At 37.3% G+C, this 19,538-nt stretch overlaps 1 protein-coding gene across 2 annotated transcripts in view; it reads left to right on the top strand.

Moving 5' to 3' along the window:
* LOC115212741 (nephrocystin-3) overlaps positions 1 to 19,538 on the top strand; it is an 85,168-nt gene that overhangs the window by 25,135 nt on the left and 40,495 nt on the right. For both annotated transcript variants that reach the window (XM_029781399.2, XM_029781406.2), the window contains exons 13-19: positions 798 to 912; positions 2,296 to 2,439; positions 3,483 to 3,580; positions 4,324 to 4,509; positions 12,608 to 12,749; positions 16,875 to 17,039; positions 18,527 to 18,630. In XM_029781399.2, the coding sequence (XP_029637259.1) occupies positions 798 to 912; positions 2,296 to 2,439; positions 3,483 to 3,580; positions 4,324 to 4,509; positions 12,608 to 12,749; positions 16,875 to 17,039; positions 18,527 to 18,630 (954 nt within the window). The remainder of the gene's footprint in view (positions 1 to 797; positions 913 to 2,295; positions 2,440 to 3,482; positions 3,581 to 4,323; positions 4,510 to 12,607; positions 12,750 to 16,874; positions 17,040 to 18,526; positions 18,631 to 19,538) is intronic.

The following is a 19,538-nucleotide window of genomic DNA, read 5'->3' on the forward strand; positions in this document are numbered from 1 at the left end:
CATTTGCATTTGGATTTTAAATATCACCAAATATTGGAGTCAATCTAATTAACATTATCTTCAATGGCATAGTACCTATCCCCGAAATCATTGTTATTGTTACTGAGATCAGTAGATCTTAAAATTTGTAAAATTTCTTTATAAAAACTTCATTGGCTTAATGGATAAGGCATATCCTGCCCTTATATTTAATATTTTATCTAACCAATATGTTTTGATCATGCAATTGATGAACAAGGAAGTCTCACAATATAGTTAACTCTTCAACTTCAGTGACTAGATCCAGTTGACTTTCATACCAGTTTAACTTGAAGAACTCCTGGTAAAAGTAAAGTGACATTCTTGAGTCATATTGACTCATAAGGGATGGTTTCCTGGTTTCATGGCATATAAATTCACCACCTGGATGGGACACTAGAATTACTCATTTTTGCCAGCTGAGTGAACTGGAGCAGCATGAAATTAAGTATTTTGCTCAAGAACGCAACGCATTGCCCGGTCCAGGAATCAAAACCACAATCTTACGATCATGAGTCCAATATCCTAACCACTAAGCCATGCACCTCCATAGCAGAATATTCCTGTTTCCACGAAAAAAAAGTTTTGTATGAAAAAATCAGTAATTTTGAATAAATTATGGTGTTATATTTTTCATGTTGAAAGTTTATATCCTATCAAGTTAAAAACAATAATAATAATTACTATTTTGCTTTTATTTTTGTCCCTGTGCCAATGCGCAGTCATAAAAATTATTTAAATTACTTGAATATTTATGTTTTTCTCTTTTGTTTTTGTAGGACCCAACTTCATCAAGAAAAATATCCTAGTTGCTTAGTCATGTGTCATTTCGTCAAATCCAAGTCTTCTGTTGGTGCCGATCCCATATTTATGATCCGGCGGTTTACAGCCCAGGTATTTCAGTCGTTCTGCTTATTGAATTTTTTACACGTATGCAAACACTTTCATTGCTTGTATTGGCAGAATTTCTGCATTTAATTTAATTTCTTTACATTCTGAGTTTAAATCCTGCTGCAGTCATCTTTACCTTTCCTCCCTCTAGGGTTGGTTTAATAGATTATGCCCTCTCCACAAAATCTGTGGCCTTTTGCCTGTGTTTGAAATTCTCATTTTTCATATTTGATGTTGTTAATAACTGAAGAGATGTCTGTGGTAATATAGTGCAAGATGTTCTCTAATGTAAATGGGTTTCATTTTTAATTTTGTACAGAACCTTGTGTAACCTCACAAGAAAAAATTCTTAGCTGCATTTCTTCTGTCTTTACATTCTGAGTTCAAAAGCTGTTGGGGTCGATTTTGCCTGTCATCCTTTCAGCATCAATAAAATAAGTACTAGTTGAACACTGGGGGTCAATATAATTGACTTACTCTCTCTCCTGAAATTACTAGCCTTCTGCCCAAATTTGAAACTCAGTATTAATCTTGTTTTATATTCTGAGTTCAAGCCCGGTCATGGAGCAGGGTTTCAAATCATTCAACTATGCCTCATATTTCATTACAGAACCAGCCTTGTTCTTAAAGTTGGTGGAGATAGTTATTACAACAGTTTGCAAAATTATTTACTTTGCACTTTTCAGCTTGATGCATGGGATCAAATTCAAATTTTGTCTTTTGCAGGTCAACAGAATTAGCACCATTATATTTTAGCCAAGATCCATAGCTTAAGCCCATTTTTAACCAAGTAATATACATGAGTTGAGTTAAACTCAGAACTGCAAGTCAACTAGACATTCAACAGTTTCTTTATGCTGCCACTACAGACAGTGGTAGGTTGTTCACACCCTGTACTACCCATTTACATTTAGATAGGCTTTAGAGTTATACCTCTTGTCTACAAAGATAATGCTGCATCATGGGTAATGTATCTTACATACCTCTACTATCTTAGATGTCTATAGGAGTCCACCCTGTTATATATTCTGGTTATCTTCTCTGTTGTGTTTTATATCTCGATATTGAGCTATAGCTCTTCAGGTCAGGCATTAACCACATTCATTTCACATACCTTGGAGGGCCTACAAAAGTTGCAAATATGTTCTTCCTTCTTCCCTACCGAACATATATTTAAAAAATGTTAAGCTACAAAGCTGATAACACCTGATTGAATTTATATAGTTGCTATGTAAATTTTATCAGGACTACTCCAACTTTTACAAAATTTAGTTTTGTGTTAGTGGTTTTCCAGTAAGGTCACAGCCTACCCTTTGAGACTAGTGAGAAAGTCAAAGTGTAATGAAAAGAAATCTATAATCTGATTTGCTCATTTCTTTACCACAGCTGATGCAGCATGTTACCTCACCACCTGCTTTGACATGTAACCCTGTACGTCTGGAAGAGGAGTTTCCTCGATGGTTAGAGAAAGTTTCATCAAGACTGCCTGGTGGGGTGGTTTTGGTACTTGATTCTATTGACCTCTTTCAAGTAAGTACCAAGCAGTTTTTATCATCTTTGAGATACATTCATTTTATTTTATGTTTATATATTTGTTTTCCAAAATTCTTGATGTGAAATTGTATTTTGAAACAGATATTGTTATACACAGGGATGGTCATATTTTGCCAATAGTGTGTGTGTTTAATTGGCAAAATATGGCCATCCACAAGTATAACATTTTATATTACATTCATTTTATTAAATAAGGCTTTGCAATGGTTAAATTATTACTTTCTGTATATTCTAAATCTGTGGTTTGGTGCTGGACCAGCAACTCAAAAGTCTTTAGTTCAAATCTACAGCAAATCTTTGTTATGCATTTGGGTAGAACATTTCTGCTTTTCTGTTATCTAACTATCAGAAATAGTTATCTCATACTGAACAGAATGACAACTAACTCATGGTTAAGATTTATCTTTCATATATCTACTGTCATGAGACCAAGGTTAAACACCAACCCTTAAAGATTCTCAGGGCTTAAGGGACATATGCATTTTATAGAATACTGATTTTGCTGGTAAGACTGAAGAAATACGATAATTATATTAAGTGCCTCAATAAAAAACAAAGAGAGAGTGATTGCTACAATAGCAGCAGCCATTGCTCAGGATTCTCCGCGGCAGTGTGTCTATGTAGTCATTTTTGGTACCACTGTTGGAAATATACTGAGTTAATGATGAGACTTTGTAAATTAGGAAATTTGGAATTAAGTTATTACTTCTTAAAATTATCTGAAGTCCAATTCATAATTCCAGTTTCAGTTGTCTTAGAAAGATCAAAAACATATCACTGCCAACTCTTTTCTAAGGAATAGGATACTCTGTTTTATATTTTTTGAGAAAGATCTGATATTTATTCTTTCAAATTAGGCAAATGAGGTATGTAGTTAGACTACAGTTTGAACTTCCAACTTACACACTCAACCATTTTAATTCTGCAAATTTGATTACAGGATTCTGCATTTCATGATGTTTTTTGTTTATTTCATTTCGTTTTTTTCTCTATTTTTTTTTTTTATTCATCTTCTCAAGGAAGCTGAAGAACACCTCAAGTGGTTATTGGATCCATTGCCTGTTGGTGTTCATGTGATAGCAACAGTAAATGAAAAGTCTTGTCCACAGTCTTGGAGGTAAGATATTATAAATTATACACATCAGTTTTCTTGGACTCCAAGAGGCAACTTCTGTAAGTAGTGTCACCTAAAAAGGAATTGTCACATGCAAGTCGTTGTTACAAACATCAACATAAAGCAAATCTTTTAGGATCTATTTTTGCAAGTTATAGAGTACAAAGGATATTGAGCTCCCTGCTAAGCCTATAGTCAGTGAACTGAATACCAGGAATATATAAGAGAGTAAGGTTAATGAACTTTTATTATAGAAACTGAGAATCTTATTTTGCCACAATATGCATACTAGCCTTATCATAAAATTCTAGCAAACACTATTTATTACACATAGTATAAGGTATTGTAATATGCTGTTGTTTTTTAGCCCCAGGTCAGCCTGATTGAGCAGACCTATGATCAAAAGCTTTTCAACTATGACAGTTTTATCTTTTTTTTATATTTAAGGCTACATTGTTCCAGTAAATCCTTCCTTTTTTAAGATGGTTGGATTTCTATCAAACTAAGTGATTACATAGTCCTCTATGTGTTATCCTTACACATAAACATTAAAGAACAATGAAAAAAAAATTCCTTTAAACAATTGCTGGACAAAGATATTTATATTAATATACAAATGTATTTCTTTTGAAAAGCCAGCCTGCCAATGCAAGTATGAAAAATTTGAGTACAATGGTAAAACACAAAAAAATAAGTAAAAATACAAAGTCTGGTTGTTATTCTGAATTTGTATTTTCTACTTCTAGACAATGGGCAACACTTCATCTAGATCCATTAAGCAAGAAAAATGTCAAAGAACTTCTCAGGGCAGAGCTAGCTTTGTTTGACATTCGTTTGAGTCAAGAAGAAGAGACCAGTATCCTAGAACATTGCCAGACTGATGACACTTGTGCACCACTGTTTACTATGGTTTTAACTCGACATATTGTATGGTAAGTGACTTTTAATTTTACAATACTCAGTCACAATCTTAAATATATGACATTATGCCTTACATCACCGTCTCCACAATTATTGGTTGACTCCATAATTATCATCATTGTTTAAACATTAATGTTTTGATGTGAGTGCTCTACAATATATATATACCGCTTTATCTTGATCTTTCATTATCTTGTTTGACAACCTAGCAACATTTGATTTGATCTTTCTGCTTTTTTCCAGAATCTTTTTGTCTATTTCTGTCACATGTATCCTCCACTCTCAACTCCAGATACTTCTGACCATTAAATGTTTCTGTAAACCAAGTCATCTCTGCTTTGTACATTGAATAATGCTTTAAATAGCCATCAGCTTTCTCAACTCACATATATTTAACTTATTCTGAGGATTATTTTTGCAAACACATTTTTACAACCCATTCTTCTTAGCTATTACTTCATTGAGATGGATGACTCAGACATTGCTATCAAATATATTGGAGTGGTCTATTGGTCCAGCACAAGATTTATCATGTTAAATAAACACTAGTTCATCCTAGAACCATGTTACATATGTTGTTTGCACTATTCATATGTAGTGTAGTAGCAAGTGTGCTCTAACTATTTTTATGTAGAGGGACTTTCTTGAAAATTGCAGTGGATACAGAAAAGTTGGATTTAATATTTAATATAAGAGGTCGACAACTCTACAAATAGGCAATGGTCAAATGTTAAATGTTTAAATCCTGATTAATTTTAATCTTATTGCCATGTTCTACCGTTTATGGATAGTATGACAGTTGTAGCATTTGTAGATAATATTTGCAGAAACCAAAACTACTTCTGATAAAAATTGTAGGTAGTTGTCTATATTTATGTATCAAATACAACACATCTGTCTGAAACAGATGGACAAATCTGGAGATTTGTCAAGACTGCTGAAACGTGGAAGAGAGATACCAGCTGGTCTGAGTGCTCTCTACCCACAATAACTAAAAAGACTACAGCAACTCAGGGAAACTAAGCCAGAACAACCTGCCATCCTCTACACACCATCATAAACTGCGAGCAGGGTACAAATTGTTGTCCTTAAATGCTCGCAGTTTATGCAACAAAATACATTTGTTCAACGCCTATGTCAGAAGTGTTGACCCTGACTTCATCACTGTCACGGAAACATGGGCGCATTCCTTACTCTGTGATGGGGTTTTCAACATTACGGGGTACAACCTCTTCCGTAAGGACCGCACTAACCGCCGTGGTGGTGGTGTGATGGTCTACGTTCGTTCAAATTTTTTGGTAATTCCTTGTGCCGATTTGAACGAATCACAAGAAGTTTTTTTCTGTGACGTGCGTATGACCATGTCAACACTCCTGCTTGGCGTTGTTTATCGTCCCCCAAGTTACCATCGGGACACACAGCTTTGCAATGTCCTCCGAGCTGCTGCCAGGAAAACAGCCACTTATGTGTTTATTGCAGGCGATTTCAATCATCCTGAGATCGATTGGGAGACCTTCCATTGGCCACAGAGTGCAAACGATTTTGTTGAGCTTGTGCTGGACTCAAACTGGTCACAAGTAGTCACCTCTCCAACAAGAGGCGACAACACCTTGGACCTGCTCTTCACCACAACTCCTGAAGCGGTTATCAATTGCACTACGGAGGAACCTCTAGGTGACTCTGATCATGCTATGATCATCGCCAATCTGGCTCTTGCGGGCAACGAAAACCTGAACCATCTACAATCTGCTTCCTTCGATTGGAAGAGAGCAGATTGGAACCTGTACCACACTGAACTACAGCACCCAAACTGGCGTGAATTCTACAACTCTGGAGATGTGAATACTATACTCCAGAGTATCCTGGACTCAATATGGGCAGCATGTGCAGCATCTGTGCCACGTAAACAAAAAAAGAAGAACCGCCCCAAAAGGGCAATTTGGGAAACTTCAGCGGTCCGACTTGCCAGGAGGGAACGTCGGACTGCTGAACGGGAATACAGGTTGCATAAATCAGACACCAACAGGAAGAAGCGGAATAAATCCTCCAACCATCTCAAGCAAGTGACAAAAAAGCAGTGCTTGAATTTGAACAGTGCATAGCAGCCAATCCTGACAGCAAGGTTTTCTGGAAATATGTGCACTCAAAGCAGAGACCTCACTCTCCAGTGGGCCCTCTTCGCAACCCTCACACAAACCAGATCACTGACGACCCCAAGGAATGCGCAGAACTCATTGCCGAGTACTATGCAAACATATTCACTGTTGAAAGTCAAAATGTACCATCTTCAGCATCACTAACAGCAAACTCCATAACAACTATGGAATTTACACCTGCAATGCTGCGACGTCACCTTCAAAATAAGCGCAACTATGCCTCCCCTGGTCTCGATGGAGTTACATACCTGCTTCTCAAACGTGGCAGGCACTTCCTTTTACACCAGCTTTCTATTTTCTTCCAGTACTGTCTCAACAATGGTGCTACTCCGGAGCAGTGGAAAACTGCCAGTGTCATTCCTCTGTTCAAAAAGGGCGACCGCACATCACCTGTCAACTATCGCCCAGTCAGTCTCACTAGCTGTATTGCAAAACTGATGGAATCGTGTGTCAGAGAAACACTCTGGAACTTCTGGAGCTCTCACAGTCTCATCCGACCCTCACAATATGGATTTGTCCCTAACTCCAGCTGCAGTGACCAGCTTGTCGAGTTCCTTGAGGACATTACTCAGATTACTGACAGTGGCTCATGGGTGGATGTTGTCTACCTTGACTTTGCTAAGGCTTTCAACTCTGTGCCACACAAAAGGCTTATGGTGAAACTCTCTGCAATGGGTGTGGGGGATGACCTTTTTAACTGGTTGAAATCCTTCATCCTCAGCCGAAAGGAGGTAGTCACAGTTCTAGGACAGCACTCTACACCATATGAGATGTCATCGGGTGTACCACAGGGATCTGTCCTTGGTCCCCTCTTGTTTGTGGCATACATTAACGACATAGATGCCAATTTAAAGAATGCCACAGTATTGAAATATGCAGACGACATCAAGCTGTACCTTGAAATCAAGGACAGATCCTGATGTCTACAACTCTTTCCTGCAATCAGACCTAGACACAATGCAGCAATGGATCACAGACTGGCAACTGAAACTGGCTGTGGACAAGTGTACCACCATGCATTTTGGGAGAAAAAACCCTGCGTTCACTTACTCCCTCCACAACACTGTTATCAAGAAATCCTCTTGCGAGCGTGACCTAGGCATCACTGTCAGCAGTGATTTGCGTTGGTCAAAGCATATCTCTAAGATTGTCAGGAAGGCCGAGGGTGTCTTGGCATCACTCAGCAGGTCTTTTGTTAGCCGCTCTCCAGCCATCTATTAAAACTGTATACAGCTATGGTACGACCACACTTGGAATTCGCATCATCAGTTTGGAACCCCTATCTTGCACAGAACATTGACCTCCTGGAATCTGTCCAGAGACGTGCAACCAAACGCATACCCTCCATCAGACACCTACCATATTCTGAGCGCCTTGTTTCCCTGGGCATGGATTCACTGAAGCTCCGGCGTTTGGCGACGGACTTGGTAAACACCCACAAAGTTATCAACCACCTCACCAACAACAACACTGAACACCTTTTTGATCTCCATGTGTCTAACACACGTGGACATGCCTACAAAGTCAGAAAACAATACAGCTCCCATGACTTTCGGAAACATTTTTTCACGCTCAGAGTTGCTGAAGCATGGAATAAACTGCCTGCGTCAGTTGTTGACTGCCATGACACTGCATCTTTTAAGGCCCTCATGCTTTCCGAAATCCGCCGAAACTACACCTGATTATATATACACTTTAGATGAGTTGTAGTGCACCTAAGCACTGTACACAATTATTATTATTATTATTATTTTAAACTCTGAAATACAAGCCCATTTCTATTGTCCTGCTATATCTTTGTATACTCTAACTTTCTTTCTTAAGGTGATGTCTATATATATATATGAAGAACCCGTACATTTTATAACTTAACTGTCTCCTCTAGATTTCAATAACAAATATTTCTAGTTACTTTAACTCAAAGTTTTCTTCTCTCAGTCCTAACTGACATACTAATCCTCCAGCCCAGTGGTTCCCAAACTATGAGTCGCGACCCATCTGTGGGTCACGAACAGAATCTTAGTGGGTCGCAAAAAGTTATAAAATTACGCATTAGCTTTGATTAACTGATGTCTATCGAGATAGTTCAAGACTTATGTTTTCAATACCAGACTTGTTGTTTTATCAAGCAGTAGACTTTTTCACGAACTTAACAAATCAGAGGTTGTCATTTTCTCAAGTTATTTATTCGTACGTAATCGTAAAAAGGAAAGGTCTGTTTTTACCTATTTATAGAGAACTTTAACTAGGCGAAGTATAACACTGATCGAGCCGATAACAGTTCCTACTTCAAGGTTTTGTATTAGTGTTAGTATTTACACATAGGGTATAGAGACGTTGAAACAGTTATAAAACGTTTTGTTTCACATTTAATATAAATAGCAAAAAATTTAAATAAATAAGATATGGATTTCACTAGTAAGTTTATAAAAAAGTATAGGAGTGATCACCAGGGAGCTATCAATTAGCCAATGAAATGATTGGAATAGACAGCAGCTAGACGGTAGATAGATCAACAGAGTCTATCAGATAAATGGTTTAAATAGCATCGCATCGATTGAAATGTCATTTATCATTAATTGTAGAAGTTCGCATGATCCCAAACGTATTTTAATTCTGTCAAGTCTCTCAGTAAGTCGAAATTATCTGTCCTTCTAAATTCGATTTTTTCGTATTTACTCAGTCCTTCATATTATGGATAAATGGTTAAAAAACGCAGTTGAAGCTGATGACGATGAGTCTTCAGTGAATCGAAACGAAGAAAAGACCAATCAATCAAAACTAAGCCAGTCAAAGCAAAGAAAAGTATTAAGAAAGTATGATTACGAGTACTTAAAAAATGGATTTACATGGAATGGAGTTGAAGAAGATCCACGACCACGATGCATCATTTGTTAGGAACAACTTGCAAACCAGAGCATGCGTCCAAACAAATTGCATCGTCATCTTGAGACTAAGCACTCCGAGTTAAAAGACAAGCCTCTCGATCTTTTTGAGCGAATGTTAACCAAGTTAAAGATAGGACAGAGCATTATGCAACATTACACCAAAGTAAATGAAAAATCTCTGTATGTGTCTTACTTGGTCAGTTTAAGAATCGCAAAAACTGGTAAGCCACACACAATTGGGGAGACTTTAGTTCTTCCAGCTATAAAAGATACAGTTAAAGTTTTCTTTGGTGATAAGAGTGAACAAAAAATTGAATCAATTCCTATTTCTAATAACACAGTCACGCGTAGAATCGATGAAATGTCTGAATGGGTAGAAAATCAAGTTATTGAATGGATTCGTGGAAGTCTTTTTTTTCTTTACAACTCGATGAATCTACTGTCGTACAAGGTTTGTGCCAGCTACTAGTTTTTGTACGTTACATATGGAACTTTGTACCTCATGAAGATATGTTGTTCTGCGAACCTGTCAGTCGAAGTACCAGCGATGAAATTTTTAATACAGTTGATACTTATATTAGGGCAAAAAATCTTGATTGGCATAAATGTGTCAGAATATGTACAGACGGCGCACGGGCTATGTGCGGTAGAAATAATGGTGTGGTGACCAGAATACTTGAACTTAATCCCAATGCATCATGGACTCACTGTAACCTTCACAGGGCAGCGTTAGTATCAAAACATCTATCTGATAATTTTGAAAATGTTTTGAATACATCAGTCAAAATAGTGAACTTTATTAAGTCAAAGCCTTTGCAATCGCGCCTATTTGAGAAGTTGTGCGAAGAGATGGGAAGCGATCATAAATCACTGCTTTTGCACAGAGAAATACGATGGCTCTCTAGGAGAAAAGTGTTAACAAGACTTGCAGAACTCCGCGAAGAAATAGCCATATTTTTAGAAGATAAAAGCGATTTTGTGAAATATTTGTGTGACGAAGAATTTGTTCTGAGGCTTACATATTTGGCAGATATTTTTTCGAAATTAAACGACCTGAATTTGTATTTACAAGGAACAGAAGGTATCAGTATATTTGCAATTCATGAGAAAATTCGTGGTTTTATGAAAAAACTTGTCTTGTGGAAAAATCATATTAACAACCGAAATTATGACTGTTTTGAAACATTTGAAACTTTTGTAATGGAGAATAAAGCAAAAGTTGATGATGGTATAATCATTGAGATATTTGAACACTTGAATAAGTTAAATGAAAGTTTTGAATTTTATTTTCATAAAGAGATGAATACTATGCAACAGAAAAGATGGATTATGAACCCCTTTCAGCCTGACGTGACGACTGGAATATCAACAAAAGCTGATGAGGAACTTATCGATTTATCCAAAGACTCTTCCTTGAAACTGACTTTTAACACCTGAAAATTGGTACAGTTCTGGGTGTCTCTTCAAACCTCGTACCCAATCATTTCCACCGAAGCATTAAAAGTACTTCTCCCTTTCACGTCATCTTATATTTGTGAAGCTGAATTTTCATCAATGGTTGGGATTAAAGGCAAATATCGAAATAAACTGCAGCTCTCAAATTCTTTACGCCTGAAACTATCACACATTGAACCTGATGTTAATTCTATTATTGAGCGTAGCAAGAAACAGGCTCATCCTTCTCACAGGCCTCACTGATGATGTAATCTGATATAAATTTGTTAATTTCATTAATGTTTTTACTCAGTAGAGTTAAGTGGGTCGTCATAAACTGGTGTGATAAATAGTGGGTCGTGACTCTAAAAAGTTTGGGAACCACTGCTCCAGCCTATTCATCAATCTCTCTGCAGTCATTGTATTGTTTGACCTTTGCCCAGTTGAGATAATACAGCTTACATCTTTCTGTTGCTCAGTGACTCCTAACCTACTCCAAACTCACTGGTATTGCTTCTTGGTTAACTGGTTGAGGTTCACCAGTTCTTTGCAGCAAATGTGATATGTAATTTCTCACTCATTGAAGAGAATTAATTAAGTGACTGATGTCCTATCACCTCTCTTGTAGACCAAAATACTCTAATGGTTAAAATTTTTTTTAATTCATTGTTCAGTCAGGAGGGAAGTTGTGCCTCCTACAGTGCTTTTAAAATAGTGGGAAGTATCTTCAAATCAGAAACCTGGTCTATATACTTGCAACAGGGTAGGCTTCACTAAAGACATCCAATAATCAGGTGGTTGCAGTTAATCAGTAAATAAATTAGCTCTACTATCCAAGTAGGCTGCAGTGGTACTCAGAACAAACCAGATCAAGTATCACAAGGCATTCCATCTGAAGGTTTAACAATCCCACCAGTCTATCATCTTAGACTGGTACTTTATTTATCAACCTCTAGATGGATGAAAGACAAAGTTAACCTGGGCAAGAACTCAGAACATTGTCTCATAACAATATTATATATAAATACATTGTCAATCACAATGACTAGGCCTTTTCTTTGTGGAAGGAAAATACTTCAGCTTTAATTAGCAAAGATTCACTGACCAGCACAGTACAACCACTAGCTTGGATGCAGTACTGTCTTACCTCTGCTTTTTTAAAGCATACCTTATCCTCCCTTTATCTTCTATACTGTATTTTGGCCCCAGTCCTTTACTTATCCCTGCACCAAGAAAATTTCTGTAATAATTCCTCTTTAGTGTTGCTCTCCTTACCTGGACCTCAATCATACCAACTTGACCATTCTAGAAAAGCATACAACTATGAAGGCTACTGCTCTTCTCTCTTGATAATAAAACTATTCACTTTATTAACAATTGTATATTTACCATAGCTGATGCACCATTTTGCTTTTTTTTTTTGCCAAGTATTATAATTACTATAGCTTCCTATTTGTCTTTTTATGTTAAGAGAAAAGCTGTATACCTTTAATACTGATAAACCTTCACACTTCATATACAGCTAACAACTTTGTTTTTCATCTTTCCAAAATCAATAAAAATTAAAATATCAGTCATTTAAATAATATAATTTATTATAATTTTGTGTTTTTCTCTTTTTTTTTTCTCAGGACAATGAAGCGTAGTGAAAAGTCTAAGGAATATCTGAAAGACATCCTGTCCTGCAATGACACAGTAGATCTATATGTTTGTGTTTTAGACAAAGTGCAGACTATTTGGGAGTCAGAAAATACAAAGGACATCATGGTGCAGGTAATTTTCTTTCTTTGTTTTTTCTATCCAGTACCGTTATCAGAAGACAACTCTTATATGTCATAACTTACCTTGAACACCATAACATTAAATATTTGCGCTGTATCACCTGCTGGATTGGGCACCAGTTTATAGCAGGTTTTGCCTTCAGAGGAAATTCAGTTGAGCAAAGTTTAGTCATACAACAATCATATTATTTACAATGGTGTTTTGTGCTGCTTTTCTCATGGAATGAGTTTTCATCTAGGTGAACTCAGCTATTGAGAAGCTAGTAGTTTTTTGCCAACAACACAGTGCAACACTGAATTTTCGATACAGACTATCAAAGTTATACCTTTAATGTAATCTGCAAGTAAAATCAACATGATACTGCCTTGACAAGTCTAGTTTTATACAATATTTTTCAGTATTTAACATAATCTAATTGTGTAAGGAATTCTACTTTGATTTGTGTGAAGATCATTTTAGAGCTCATGGTCAGAAACTAGATTACCACAATTGCAATGCTAATTAGAACCTTGATGGGATCTTGAGTATAATCTAATTCCATTCTGTTAAGATGCTGGTGTTGCTTTTACGGAAGAAAATATGTACACATATAAGTAAATATGTTAACATACCTAACATCACATATATGTACTTACATGTAAATATGATATATATACACATGTCCAGTATATATACATATATGTAAATATGATATATATACACATGTTCAGTATATATACATATATGTAAATATGTCTATATACACACATGTCCAGTAAGTGTACATGCATATGAATATGTTAACATACACAACATGTGTAAGTAGGTAAGTAAGTAAAAATCCCTAGATGACAACTGGAGTGGAAGGCTGTCCTCTCAACCAATATGCTGCTGTGAGTACCACAGGATGATGAACTCTAGTCATAAGGTTATTCCACACTTTCCAATCCATGGCCAACACCATGTTTGAGGCTGAGGTGCTGTGACCTCAGGTCTTCCTCAGTTTGTTTCACCCGTGTTTTCTTTGGTGCACTGTGCTGGATCCTCCAGTGTATGGGTCACTGCTTCCATAAAAGTTGGTATGGTAGTCTTCTGGTGCTCATCATGCAGAGGCGGCCAAACCACTGTTACCGTCACTGCTGGACTTGGTCTTCAGTGATTGGCTGCTGCTGGCATAGTTCTTGGATGTTGTTTTTTGAGATTCATTTGTGTAGAAGATACCAAGGATCTGATGAAGACACTGCATTTGGAACACCTTGATCTTGTTCAGGTCTTGTTTGGGAATGGTCCAGGTCTCAGTGCTGTAGAGGAAAACAAGCAGAACCAGCATGCAGAAAAGAGGGATCTTGGTCTTTAGGGAGATGTTGGGCTCTTCCAGACACACCATTAAAGAGATGCAAACACAAGTTGCAGATCCAACTCAACAGTTGCTCTCTGCTGTTGACACCACTTTCTTCTTTGCAGCTAGTGAGCCAAGATATTTGAACTCCCAGACCTGTTTGATCTAAATGCTATCAAGATGCACGATGGCCAGCAAGCCATCTGTCGTTAGAACTTTCACACAACATGTGCAGTATGTATACATGCATATATATATGTGTTTACATATATAACTCTAGTATGTATACGTATATGTAACTATGCAAACATACACAACGTGTCTAGTATGTAAATATTTAACCAAATATTTATTCATTATATACATGTATATGTAAACAAATATGATTACAAATTCAATATATATATATATATTCTATTGGTCTCTTTAGCTGAACTGCTAAGTTATGGGGAACATAAACGCACCAGTTGTCAAGTAGTGTTTGGGAACACACACACACTCACACATATATGCATATATTTATACGAGAAGCTTCTTTCAGTTTCTGTCTGTCGGATCCACTCAAGGCTTTGGTCAGCCGATGCTATAGTAGTAGAAAACACTTGGCCAAGGTGCCACACAGTGGGGCTGAACCTGGAACCATGTGGTTGGGAAACAGGCTTCTTACCTCACAGCCACACACACACACACACACATCTCAACCCAATTGAGCATGAGAAAATGGATGTTAAATAAGGGAAGGCATATAAAATTGGCAATACATTAATGGTTAAATTCAACCTAAACATCCTACACACAAATCACCAGGCAAAGTACCTTGTTGATATTCTTGCTCTCCTCCCACCATCTTTCTTCCCCGCCGCCTTCATTTCCTTCATGTCATCATTTTCGCCTCTTTCGCTAACATTTGTTATTTATTTATTGTCATTCCATTTCTCTGTTTGCATTCTAAGTTCAAATACTGCCAAAGTGGACTTTACATTTCATCCTTTTGGAATTGATAAAATTAAGCACCAGTCAAGTTCTAAGATGGTTTTAACCTTTTGTTCTCATCTCTACAAACTTCTAGTCTTGTGCCTATATTCGCAACATTCCTTATTATTTAGGGTGGTGGTGGATTCACAGAATTTTGAGAACATTGAACAAATTTGCCTTTTAGTACTTCTTACAGTTTTTGATGTTCTGTGTTCAAATCCTATGTGCGAGGGTGTGCTGAAAAGTTCTTGGCTTTGGGTAAAAGAAAATATGGATAGATTGGGTAATTATGATTTTATTCAACATATTCCCCTCTCAGGTTCACACATTTATTACAGTGGCCCTTCAGTTTTTCTAAGTCCTGTAAAAGAACTCAGAAGGTCAGGCCTTTTGCGATACTATTGAAGCTAGGAACTTTCCAGCACCCCGTCGCAGATCTACTTCGCCTTTCATCCTCTTAAGGTTGACAACGTAAAGTACCAATTAAGCAGATTCGCTAGCATGAGGCATTTTGTCTGATTTTGTTCTGCATTCAAATTCTGCTGAGATCAACTTTGCCTTTCATTTCCTCAGGGTTGATGAAATAAGTACCAGTGATACCCTGTGATTATACAGGGATGACCAAAAGTCACCCGACAGTAAATCAAAATTCCATAACACATTCCAGGGAGAAAAACTAGAAGTAGTTGATAGCTTCCGTTACCTAGGTGACCAAGTCAGTAGCGGGGGCGGGTGTGCTGAAAGTATAACTGCTAGAGTAAGAATAGCCTGGGCAAATTTCAGAGAGCCCTTGCCTCTGTTGGTGACAAAAGGCAGACTGTATGACGCATGTGTATGAACAACCATGCTACATGGCAGTGAAACATGGGCTGTGACTGCTGAGGACATGTGTAAGCTCGCAAGAAATGAAGCCAATATGCTCCGATGGATGTGTAATGTCAGTGTTCATACTCGACAGAGTGTAAGTGCCTTGAGAGAAAAGTTGGACCTAAGAAGCATCAGTTGTGGTGTGCAAGAGAGATGTTTGCACTGGTATGGTCATGGGGCGAGAATGAATGAAGATAGTTGGTGAAAAAGTGCCACACCCTAGCGGTTAAGGGAACCTGTGGAAGAGGTAGACCCAGGAAAACCTGGGACGAGGTGGTGAAGCACGACCTTCGAACATTAGGTCTCACCGAGGCAATGACTAGTGACCGAGACCTTTGGAAGTACGCTGTGCGTGAGAAGACCCGGCAGGACAAGTGAGACTATAACCTGTGGCCTCTACCTGGGATGTAGCCAGTCCACTTATGCATACCTTTCCTTCTCAGGACACAAAATTCTACTTGCGAAAACCTGTTGAGGCAAGTGAAATCGAAATCGAAATCGATCAAAATCAATGGAAATTGTAGTTGTGATACCAGTGCCAGTGGCACGTAAGAAAACCATCCGAACGTGGCCGTTGCCAGTGCCACCCTGACTGGCCTCCGTGCTGGTGGCACGTAAAAAGCACCATCTGATTGTGGCCATTGCCAGCCTCGTCTGGCACATAAAAAGCACCCACTACACTCACGGTGTGATTGGCGTTAGGAAGGGCATCCAGCTGTAGAAACACTGCCAGATCAGACTGGGCCTGGTGCAGCCTTCTGGCTTTCCAGACCCCAGTTGAACCGTCCAACCCATGCTAAGCATGGAAAGCGGATGTTAAACAATGATGATGATATATATATATATAAATAAGGTACCCATAATTAACTCCTGTCTCAATTGTGATTAAAGTTCAATTGTGTCTCTTGACAAGAAAACTAGATTTGTCTTTTTGCATTCATGTCTTTTCTCATCAGATCCTGAAACTACTTTGTGTAAGCCGTAATGGCCTTAATGAAAACGAACTTCTGGCATTGGTGCCTGGACTCACATGGTCAATATGGACACCAATTTTTAATGCGCTCTGTGATCAGTTAATTCTCAAATACCAGACAGGCCTAGTGATGCCAGCACATGAACAGGTCAGTTTTGTTTTCTTATTGCTATAGTTGTATTTATATTTGTTACTCTGAAAGTGTTGACAGCTCTCACTTGAGACAACCATAAAAAGGGGGATTTTTCTTTGTATTTTTTCACTTGTTACTCTATAAGGCTTCATTACAGGTAAAAGAATTAACATCTTTTTTGTCAAAGATACAACACAAGTGAATCCAAAAATGCAGTATTGAGTAAAGTTACAGTGCTAATTAAAAAAATCAAAAATATATTGTGTTGATATTTACTTTCTTTTGAGCTTTACAACAGGTGAGGGGCAAAATATAAAGTTTTCATCCTTACATCTGTCTTTGTTTTTGTCTTTCTTTCTTTCTTTCTTCTCCCTGTCTCTCTTCCAGAGGTTTATCCAGACATTCTGCTGACTGTTTTCACAAGTTGATAATGAACCATTTTGTATCTCATACTATGATTTTTCATTCCCTCTAGTTTCTGTATTTGGCCTGCCTTGACCTTGTGCAGATATTGTTGAATTTTGTTTTTGTCAATCTCAAACATTAATTGGTCTAGGAATGATTTTGCCTGTTGAAGATTTCACTACATAAATGATATTTGATCTTTACAAGAGCATGCCCAGCTCTTTTTTGCTGTCCTTTGTGTTCCCTCTGAATTGGCTGATATTGAGCATAGAAGTAAGATGAGCTGATCATTTGTGGAAAGAAAATGTAAGTCACTAATCATTGTGGGATAAAGTCAAGATAATAGAGAGGGAACAATAATGAAAGATAACTGAAAAAATTTTGAGATTTCTTAACCTCATCAGTAGACTAAGTTTGTAGGACCATTAAAAAATATGTTTACAGCTCCTTATTCCTGTTACTCTATTGTTCTACAGAACAGTAGAATAGTGAATATAAGTTTCAAATGTCAGGTGTTAAATGTTGTCATAACCTAGCAAGCATAAGTTCAATTTGTGTTTAGTCAATCTATATATATTGAAGTTCAGGCAGAACAAGTAAGAGACATTGCAGGTAGGAGAATAACTAATACAAAAATATCCTAGATCTGGACAGTGGAATGAGAACAATATATCTGCATGGATTTAATAAAGGGTCCATTTTGAAGTTCCAAGAATACTACCCAATACAACAGATACCTGAAGAAGGCCAGAAGGTACAACAGCTGAAATATCATACCAATAAGATCCAAGACAAGAATCCAGTCTGAATAAATGTATAACTGCTACAAGCTGTTATCACTTTCTAGTGCTATTAACAGGACTAAAAAATGGTGATTTAGCAAGAATACTAGTCTACACTCTTTCTGATATTTTGTTTTCATCCTTTCTGCTCAAAGTTCACATCCCACTATGGTATACATTACCATCCACTCCTCCATCTGCAATATGTTGGGCTTGATTCAATTGTCTATACCTTCTCCCCGTAAAAACATTCACCTTACTCGCTTGAAATAAATTAATGTTGTTGATAGTTTTGTTGCTCTCTTCTCTTTAAAGACAACAGAGGCATTGTATGTGTTCTGTTTTAAGCGAGACCAGAATGAAGAAGATGTAGTGGAAACTCGTCAACTATTGATAGCCTATTTCAGTGGATTGCTCCGGTAAGACACAAGATCACACTTTTTCTTATTCGTTACTATTTCTTACTAGTTTATATACATACTAATTATCACACTGAAGCTTAGTCAGCTGGAGAATATAGATGCTATGAATGAGGTTGGACCATGTTGTCAGATTAATTTTCTTGTAGTCACCCTGTTACCTTATTGGAAATTTTGAGTGAAACCATGACCTTGAAATAGCTAAGAGTAAACCTAATTGGAAACAGTATTAAGAAATAAGCTTATAATTATCTGCACCAATAGTTTCATCTGTAAAGAAGAAACAACAGTATGATCATTGTTGATTTACACCTGCTTTATATGCTGGTATAGGTTGGACAGGTCATTGTTGTCCAAGTTCTTATTTGAAGTTACTGCCTTCCTAAGCAGAATGAAGGACCACAGCTCACTAATGCCATGATTTCTATAACCTTTTATAATGTCAACTACTGCATAGGTGTACTGTGTACATTTTATTGTGCTACTAGCACTAGGGCCTTGATCCCTTGCAAAACTAAGAGTCTCCTTTACTGTCTTTGTCCATTTAAGGCAAGTGTTATCAGGAGAACAAGTAGAAGAGGAATGCTGGAGGGTGAAAGGGAAAAGAGATGAAAAGAAGCAGTGATAGCTATATATTGGTTGTTGGTAGGAGGCTGAATAGAAATCAGCATGATAGAATATCAAAAAAGATATGTTGTAGGAGAGAGAGTTGATGAGGGATAGTAACATAGATAGGTGATGGCAAGTAAGAATATGTACAAGGGTAATTCCATCTCTAATTGTTTGGGCAGCAAGATGGAAAAGAAGTAGAGTGATAATGACAATAGGTAATGGTGAACAAGTGAGTGAAATATCAGCAGAGAAAATAATAGTTAGCAGTAGAGGGTGACAGTAAGGATTACTAAATA

Source organism: Octopus sinensis, linkage group LG1 (assembly GCF_006345805.1).
Source record: "Octopus sinensis linkage group LG1, ASM634580v1, whole genome shotgun sequence".
NCBI lineage: Eukaryota > Metazoa > Mollusca > Cephalopoda > Octopoda > Octopodidae > Octopus > Octopus sinensis.